General features: G+C 46.4%; 1 protein-coding gene across 1 annotated transcript; it reads right to left on the bottom strand.

Annotated features, from left to right (window-relative positions):
- Positions 1-1,093: 1,093 nt before the first annotated feature.
- Positions 1,094-7,811, bottom strand: MRPL38 (mitochondrial ribosomal protein L38). The gene is made up of 9 exons (XM_043999806.1): positions 7,639-7,811; positions 7,333-7,512; positions 3,640-3,771; positions 3,355-3,563; positions 2,937-3,009; positions 2,668-2,713; positions 2,208-2,366; positions 1,854-1,990; positions 1,094-1,649 (listed from the first exon to the last, which is right to left on the bottom strand). Exons 1-9 carry the CDS (start codon positions 7,703-7,705, stop codon positions 1,513-1,515), a joined length of 1,140 nt encoding a protein of 379 aa, XP_043855741.1. The 5' UTR covers positions 7,706-7,811; the 3' UTR covers positions 1,094-1,512.
- Positions 7,812-9,093: the final 1,282 nt, after the last annotated feature.

Genomic DNA, 9,093 nt, shown 5'->3' with positions numbered 1-9,093 from the left:
ATCCAAGATTTTGGAAATAAGAACTTATTACTGAGCAAAAATTGTTGGGAAAATTGGAAAGCAGTTTGGCAGAAACCAGGTATACACCAAAATCTTACACTGTATACCAAGAGAAGTTCAAAATGGATGTACATTTTAGACAAAAAGGAGAAAGAATATCATAAGCAAATTAAGGGAGCATGGAAAATTTTACCTGTCAGATCTATGGATAAGAAAAGGATTTACGACCAAACAAGAGAAAAAGAGCCTTATAGGAGGTAAAATGGATAATTTTGATTACATTAAGGTTTTTGCATAGACAAAATTAATGCAGCCAAGATTAGAAGGAAAGTAGGAAAATGGGAAACCATTTTTACAGCAAGTTTCTTTGATAAAGGCCTCATTTCTCAAATATATAGAGAACTGAGTCAAATTTATAAGAATAAAAGTCATTTCCCAACTGACAAATGGTCAAAGGATATGAACAAGCAGTTTTCAGATGAAGAAATCAAAACTACCTATAGTCATATGAATAAAAATTCTCTAAATCATTAAAGAAAAAGGGCCTCTATGTACAAAAATATTTATAGAAGTTCTTTTTGTGGTGGCAAAGAATTAGAAACTGAGGGGATACCTATCATTTGAGGAATGACTGAACAGGTTGTGGTATATGATTGTGATGGAATGCTATTGAGCAGGATGGTTTCAGAAAAACCAGGGAAGACTTATATGATTTAATACAAAGTGAAGTGAACAGAACCAGAAGAACATTGTACATAGTAATAACAATACTGTATGATGATCAACTGTGAATAACTTAGCTATTCTGATCAATACAATGATCCAAAAAAATCCCAAAGGACTTATGATGAAAAATGCTATTCACCTCCAAGAAAGAATTGATGGAGTCTGAACGCAGATCAAAGCATACTTTTTTAAACTTTATTTTTCTTGGGTTTCTTTTGGTCTGTGTTTTCTTTAGAAACATGCTAATATGGACATGTCTTTTGCATGACTTTGCTTTATAAACTATATAAAATTGCTTGCTTTCTCAAGAAGGGGGAGGAAAGAACTTGCAATTCAAAATTTAAAAAAACCACAAATGTTAAAATCCTTTTCATAAGTAATTGAGAAATATTTAATGAAATAAATAAAAATATACTGGGGGCAGGGGGGGGATAAGAGTATGGCTTGGAACACTGAGAGGCTAGTGTCACATATTCAGTACATGGTACTTCAACCCAGGCTGTCCTGACTTAAAGGTCAGCTATCTACTATACACCATACTGCATATCTGAATCACCTTGATTCACATTCTCTGACTTAGATACCCTACAGTTCCTTCTCACTCTCAAACCATTTGGATATACAAGAAAAGCACAGGCAGGACAACAGCCTCAGGGAAGAGCTCCCAGGGAGTTAGAAGCCTCTAATCTACTGTGTTTTGTCCTTGAAAGATGAAGTGAGCCAGAGTGACTCTAAGGGGTCATCTTGTCCCTTCCAGGAACCCTGTACACCTGATGACTCAGTCTTTCAGTAGATGCCATAGGTGGGTTCATCGCTATCTCGGTATCGATCCAAATATCGAAGTGGTTGCCGATGAGGGAACTTCTTCTGTGGGGGATGGTAAGGGGGTGGGCGTACAAACTCGAACACTGGCTCCCGCATGTCTATAAAATGGATGGATGGGCTCAGCACGATGTTCCCCATGCTTCCCCAGAGAAGGCATCCTACCACCCCCAGATTTTCACCTAATTCCTACCATGTTGTGACAGGGCTCAGAGTAGGCTGTGGGCCAGCTTACATAGGCTAGGTGGCAGTAAGGTCCCTAGTACCCCTTTCCCTATGGGATCTTGCTCCTTTGTCCCACTTACTGAGCAGGTGGTGATAGACGTGGGTGACCGAGTCATCCCAGCGGCACTGGAAGAAGGCCAAGCCAGCTGGGGTCATGGAGTCCTGGTGCTTCTTATAGAAATCAAATGTGCGGAAGGTTCTCAGAGCAAGACGATAACTACAAAGAGAAGATGAAAGAATTGGAAAGGGTTCAGAGGCCTCATAGATGCCTCACCCTTTCCCAGAATCTACCCCAGAAAAAATTCTGGAGTTCTACCCAGCACATTCCCCATTCCTCCAATCACAAGTCAAATTTCAGAAAGCTCAGAGGTTGCTAAGAAAAAGGCTCAACCATTGTGGGGACACCCAGGGGGAGGCCTCTAAGGAGAAGTTACCAGGGAGTGGGGCGGGCATCATCAGAAAAGTCGATGGGCTTGTGCTGCTTGAAAAGGAGGAAAGCAAAACGGTGAAAACCAGTTCCTCTTGAGGGGAAGGGTGGGAGGTAGTGGCACAGCTCCTGTCCTGCAGACACATCGTTGCCCGGGATGTTGGTCCTGGTCAGGGAGGCAATTGTGTTTCTTGTTTGTAGGTAACCTGTCTCTAATGCCAAGACCCTGGGAGGTGGCATGTCCCTCCATCTTCATGCCAGCTCCCTCCAGAGTACATGCAGAAACAGAAGGGTTAGGCTCGGGCATATGTCCATGGTCTGGCCATGGCCTTACCCCTCCATAGAAGTTTATTCACAGAGCTGGATTTTCTCCCACATTATTGATTCAGGACCCAGCAGACATTTCCCTCCCTCCACTGTACCCGCCCCCCCCATCTCACTCCCAATCACCTCCCCATTCCACTTACACCAGCCAGTGGATGTATTCAGCATCCTGCTCCTGCAAGTGTCCATCTGCATACAAAGGGAAGATGCTTACCATGGAGCCTGGGATGGATATGGTATCTGGTGCTCTGCAAGGGGAGACCTTCCAGTCTGCCCAAGTCCAGGACTTATCCTACCTACCCTCACTTCCCCTCCTCGTTTCTCAGGGCTTTGGTTTGCAGGACAGTTCAGTGATACCAGAGGCCCAGGCAAAAAAGGAAGGACAATGGCCTGTGCAGCCAAAGGTACATACCCAAGTTGGTGAGCAGCAAAGTCCACAGCGAGCCCTCTTCTGCCTCATATGTCACCTCTGGTGGATTAGTGGCCTGACAAAAAGAAGAGGCTACAGTGGGACATTGGGGATAAAGATGGTCCAGGACACAGACTACAGCTCAGGAGGAGCCACTGGGTCACAGAAAGGCAGGATCATCAGACTCCAAGAGTGCAGAGATTCTACTTATCTAAATTGCTCTGAACCATATACCTAATACCACACCATGTATGAAGATCTCACCAAGGCTTTGTAACCTGGGGCTGAAACAGGAGGTAGGAAAGGCACGTGTGTGTGTGTGTGTGTGTGTGTGTGTGTGTGTGTGAGAGAGAGAGAGAGAGAGAGAGAGAGAGAGAGAGAGAGAGAGAGAGAAAGAGAGAAAGAAAGGCGGACAAATTACCTCAGTAGGGGTGATCTCATTCCCCTGGAACACAGGCATCACCATCTCTTCTTCCAGGTTGTAGGCAACATTCAATGGGACCCAAGGCACGAATGTGGCACCGAGGAACAAGTCTTGGTAGAGGCCATAGTACTCAGCTAGGCGCTGCTTATGGTAAGGGCCAACAGTCTTCTCCCAATCAGCCCTCACCTCTTCCAGAGGGATCAAGCCTGGGAAGGGGAGAAACACATGAAGAGGCAATCCCAGATACCCTACCCCATGCCTGATCCAGAGAAAGGCACTCACCATTGCGGAGGTGGGGAGCCTTCTCCATCTTAGCCCGGTTCTCCCGAAGGATCTTCTTCCTTTCAAGGACCTGTTGCTGCCTCTGGAGCATCTTGTTGGGAGGAAGTCCAATGTCTATTTTGTCTTTGGGATCTGGATGAAACGTAAGTCCATGAGGGTATAGATTTATCTCAAGCCTGTCACATTTCCAACTCTTTTTGAATTAAAATACTGATGTACTGGCCCTGGAGGGAAGGTCAGAATATTCTTTGTCCATTACCTCTTCGATCACCACATGACAACCCTTCCCCCTGTGAAGTTCATTAGACCCAACTTTTTCACCCAGTCCAGATCTTGGTGGTTGTTAGGTCAGCCCTTATGCCATTCTCCCTCCTTTCCTAATGAGTTCAGACCCTGGCTCATGGTTGTCCTCCCTTTACCAACTACTGTCCCTCAAACATCTCAACCTTCCAGCTCTGGATCCCACCACATCTCCTACCTCGGCCTCGAGTAGGGAGGGTCATATCCTTAGTGTCACCATCCCCCACAAGCAACCCAGTTCCATGATTCAGAATGATGAAACTGCCCTATCTGATCACAGCCTCTGATCCCTGCATCTCTCTCTCTCTCTCTACATCTGACATCTCCTAAATTTCTATTTCCTCCTCACCACACGTTCCCCAGCTGTCCACACCTCAGTACTATCCCAGGCCATTCGAATGCATGGGAGGGCTGTGTCCCACTTGACTTAGCCCTGGGCTCTGTACTGTCACAGTGACCTCCAGAGGCTCCACTGATTAGTCCAGGCCATTGCCCCTGCTCTGGCTTCAGTTTCTTCCCTACTCGATCCAGTAAACTGGTTCAACTCTACTTTATCAACTCTTTTCAAATCCTTTGCTCCCTTGGCATAGGCTAACCCACGTGCCACCAAACCCAGATCCTGGGGCATCACTCCCACCACCTGCTTCCTCTGCTCTTTTTTTTTTTTTTAAGTGAGGCAATTGGAGTTAAATGACTTGCCCAGGGTCACACAGCTAGTAAGTGTGTAAAGTATCTGAGGCCGGCACTAGCTGTGTGACCCTGGGCAAATCACATATAACCCTGTTTGCCTCAGTCTTCTCATTTATAAAATGAGCCACAAAAGGACAAGGCCAGTCCAGTATCTCTGCCAAGAAAACCCCAAATGGGGTCACAAAGAGTTGGACATGACTGAAATGAGAGAAAAGCAACAGGCCCTCCCTGCGGCAAAGCGATGTTCCTACTTCTCACCAATGCTGTTCCAAAGCTCCTCTTTTGTTTGGGGTTTTTTTTGGTGAGGCAATTGGGTCACACAGCTTGTAAGTGTCAAGTATTTGAGGCTGGATTTGAACTCAGGTCCTCCTGACTCCAACACTGGTGCTCTATCCACTGCCCCATCTCTTCTGAACCACCATTCCCCTCCCCTTGGGATCTCAACTCATTCTTTACTGAGAAAAAGGCCATTCAGCCTGATTTCCCTCTCCTCCCCTGCTCTACACCTCACAACTCTCTGACATCATACTCTCTTCTCCTTTATACCATTATCTGATGAAGAGGGGGCCATCTCTTCTACACACACCCTTGACCCAATCCCTTCTCATCTTCTCCAGCAGGTTACCTCCAAAATTGTCTCTTCTTTCTCTTTAATCTCTGATCTCTCCTGATCTATTGGTTCTCTCACCCCACACTGCTGACAAACACATTCAAGTTTTCCCCCATCTTTTAAAAATCTTCCAGACCATACCACCCCCTCAAACTGCACTTCTCTCTTCCTTTTCTTAGCAAACTCCTAGAAAAAGCCATTTATCCTCATGAACTCTGTTTTCTCTCCTCTCCCCTCACTCCTCAGCCCTTTGCCATCTGACTTCTAACCCCAGGGCTCCATTAAAACTGCTCTCTCCAAAGAAACTAATGATCTCTTAATTGCTGAATCTTACAGCCTTTTATCAGAGCTCATCCTTTTTTTTTTTTAACCTCTCTTTTCTCCCAGATACTCTCTCCTTTCTGGGATTTCCTGACCCTTCTCTCACCTGGCTCTCCTCCTACTTTCTTAGTCTCCTTTGCAGGCTCATCAGCCATATCAGGCCCTACTAAATGTGGATATTCATCTCATTAGCTCCAGATTTTAACTATCATCTCTATGTAGAGGACTTCCACATCTAAATATCTGGTCATTATTGTTGCTCTTCACCTTTCCCCCAGACTTACCCTATTTCCAAACTTCCACATTTCTTTTTCTTTTTTTGCAGGGCAATGGGGGTTAAGTGACTTGCCCAGGGTCACACAGCTAGTAAGTATCAAGTGTCTGAGGTCGGATTTGAACTCAGGTACTCCTGACTCCAGGGCCAATGCTCTATCCACTGCACCACCTAGCTGCCCCTGAAATGCTGACTCATTGTTAAGGATGCCTCCACTTCTAAGCAGAAAGGTGGTATATTAAGTGTATTTTCAGATGGCCAATGTATTGATTTATTTTACTTAATTGTACCTCTGTTACAAGGGAGTGTCCTATGGAAAAGGAAGTTCTGGGAAATGTCGGTGACGTTTTTAAAAAAGGAGTATCAATAAATTATCTTTAAAAACAAAATTAATGAATTTGAAACCCAGAAACCAGTTTTAGCCTGGATTCTACTACTTGTTATCTGTGAACCATGGGCAAGCCAAACATACTGTCCTCACATCCTTAGTTTCCTCTCTTGTGAAATGGGATGAAATGATAACAGTTGCCTACTTCACAGGGTTAGTTTCAGCATTAAATGAAACAGGGTGACATGTGAGAGATGATACTTTATAAAAAGAGTTCAATAATGGTAACATGTCCTGCTTGAAGGCTTTACATAGCACTTTCCTTATAACGACTCTTCCAGTTAAGTAGCACAAGAATTATTCTCCCCACTTTACAAGCAGAAACTGAGGCTCAGAAAAACAAAATGACTTGCTCAGGATCACAGCTGGGAAAGAGCAAAAAAAAAAAACTTGTATTCACACCTTGATTCCTACATGTATCATTTCCCCAAAAAGCCAGTAGTAGTAATAATAACTCTAATAGTAGGAAGTGAAATTGATGCAGCACTTTTAGGTCTGTACTATGCTTTATACATTCATCTGATTCTCACATCTGCGATGGCCTCGATTTGGGTGCTCCCTCCGTGAATACATGTTACATGCTAACTGTGTGACCCTGGCAAGTCACTTAACCACTTGCCTCAGTCACGTAACTGTTTGCCTCAGTTTCCCCATCAGTAAAATTGGAGTCATTATAGGACCTAACTTCCAGGGGTGTTATAAGGCTCAAATGAGATCATCATTTAAAAGCGCTTAGCACAGTGCCTGGCACCTAGTTAAATGCTATAAAGAACATCAGTAGTTATTATTATTATTCTATTGTTATTATCCCCATTTCACCCGTGCGGTAAAAGCGTGAAATAACCTGCCAAGTTTCCAGTGAGATACGATTATCATCTCCATTTTTTTCAGGAAAAGTAACCCTATCTGGTGCCCTTCAGCTCTCTAGATAGACCTCAGTTTCCTCATCTGTAAAAGGAGGAGGTGGAAACCAGGACATCCTTCTCTCCTTCCAGCTAGGGTTGAGTGACACAATCCGGGTCAGGGGTCAGAGACTAGGGCGGCGCGTGGGGCGGGCCCGGGCGGGTCTCGCGATAATAGGGAGGAGATCCTGAGGCGACCCCCGCGCACCTGAGGGCTGCCGGAAGTAGTCGCGGTAGCTCTTCCACCAGTGCGGGGCGTTCGCCTCACGTTCGGCGGAGTGCCGGTAGCGGTCGAAACTGCGATACTTCTCCAGGTTCTGCAGCGCGCTCACGTCGATGTGTTCATTGGGCATGGGTCCCAGGGGGGCCGACCGGCGGCTCAGGACGGCTGCGGGGCGGAGAGAACCAGGGAATCACCGGCAGAAAGAAGGCTAGGCCTAGCCCTAGCCCACGGAGCGCGACTCCAACCCCAACCCCAGCCCCATCTCGTCCTCTCCCCATTCAAGCCCCTCACCCGCGGTGCTGAAGCCGCGGGCACTCCGCGTTCCGTACAGCGCGACTCTCCACCAGGGCGCCGCCATCTTCCTTAAGGCCGCAGCGTTAGCGCCGCCGCCGGGACCTCAAAAGAGGAGGCCTTTGCGCTGCCTGAGCGGAGAGGCCCGCGTCCGCCTGGCCCCGCCCCCAGGCCTTACGTCACCGTCACCGGGCAGGACCCTCAGGCTGTGAACTAAGGGGGAGGGGGCGGGGCAGAATCTTTGAGTCCCGGACAGGCCCCGCCTCGAGGTTTGGTTGCTTCCCTTGGCCCGATGTCAGCCTTCTCCCCAACCTCATTCCTTCTCGTTGTACCAGGTGTCCTTATTGACCTCCTCTCCCCCAAATGGCCATGCCAAGTCCAGTCAAATCCACAAGCATTCATTTTTTGTTTGTTTTTGTTTTTGTTTTTTGGTGAGGCAATTGGGGTTAAGTGACTTGCCCAGCATCACACAGATAGTAAGTTGGCAAGTGTCTGAGGTCGGATTTGAGCTCAGGTCCTCCTGACTCCAGGGCCGGTTCTCTATCTACTGTGCCACCTAGCTGCCCCGAAACAAGCATTTATTAAGCACCTGTCATGTGTCAGGCAAGGTGCTCAGTAGTTATCTAGAACTTATAAGTACCTACTATGTGTCAGGCAGTATGCCAAGCACTGAGGATACAAAGAAAGGCCAAAAAAAGGGCCCTTAGGGACCTTACAGTCTAATTGTGCAGACACTACAACAACCGTGGACAGACAAAATGTATACAAGATAGACTGGGGTCATCAACCTAGGGAAGGGAAAGGCTTTTGGTAGCTGGGCCTTGCAGGAAGCCAGGATGCAGAAGACAAGGTGGAAGAAGAGAATTCCATACAGTAGGCACTATCAGTGAAAATGCCCAGTAAGGAGAGTGTCCAATGGGAGGAACCACAAAGGGTGGCCCCTTTGTATGTAGAGGGGAATTAAGTGTAAGATGACTGGAAAGATAGGAGAGGGCCAGGTTACCAGGGGCTTTCAAATCCAAACGATTTTATATTTGATCCTGGAGGTAACAGGAGTCAATGGAGTTTCTTCAGTGGGGCATGGGAGGGGAGTTAGTGTTATTGTCATTGCTGCACTTTAGGAAGATCAGTTTGTCCTCTGACTGGCAGACAAGCCCGGAAAGACCAATGAGAAGACAGTTTCAATAGTCCAGGCATGAGATGATGAGGGCTTGAGCCAGTGTGGTGGCAGTGTGATTCTCAAGGGGGTGTATAGGAGAGATGTTATAAATTTATGTTTATAAACCTAGCTGTCCCAAAATGAATTGTTTAGTAGTGTCTGACTCTTCATGAGCCCCAGAGACTATAGCTCACCATAGGGCTTTTTGGGGGCAAAGATACTGGACTGGTTTTGCCATTTCCATTTCCAGTGGATTAAGGCAGAGGTTAAGTGACTTGCTTAGGATCACACAGTTA

This window comes from Dromiciops gliroides, chromosome 4 (genome assembly GCF_019393635.1).
Source record: "Dromiciops gliroides isolate mDroGli1 chromosome 4, mDroGli1.pri, whole genome shotgun sequence".
Taxonomy (NCBI): Eukaryota; Metazoa; Chordata; class Mammalia; order Microbiotheria; family Microbiotheriidae; genus Dromiciops; species Dromiciops gliroides.
Note: the sequence above shows the minus strand (reverse complement) of the source record. Positions and strands in the feature narration are given on the sequence as shown.

What these genes read in the sequence shown, in the direction of transcription:
- MRPL38 (XM_043999806.1), bottom strand. Translation starts at nt 7,705, where the DNA reads ATGGCGGCGCCCTGGTGGAGAGTCGCGCTGTACGGAACGCGGAGTGCC. An exon ending in CCGCGGCTTCAGCACCGCGG is followed by an intron (nt 7,513 to 7,638) that starts GTGAGGGGCTTG and finishes TCCGCCCCGCAG; the next exon opens with CCGTCCTGAGCCGCCGGTCG. An exon ending in ATGAGATCACCCCTACTGAG is followed by an intron (nt 3,010 to 3,354) that starts GTAATTTGTCCG and finishes TCTTTTTGTCAG; the next exon opens with GCCACTAATCCACCAGAGGT.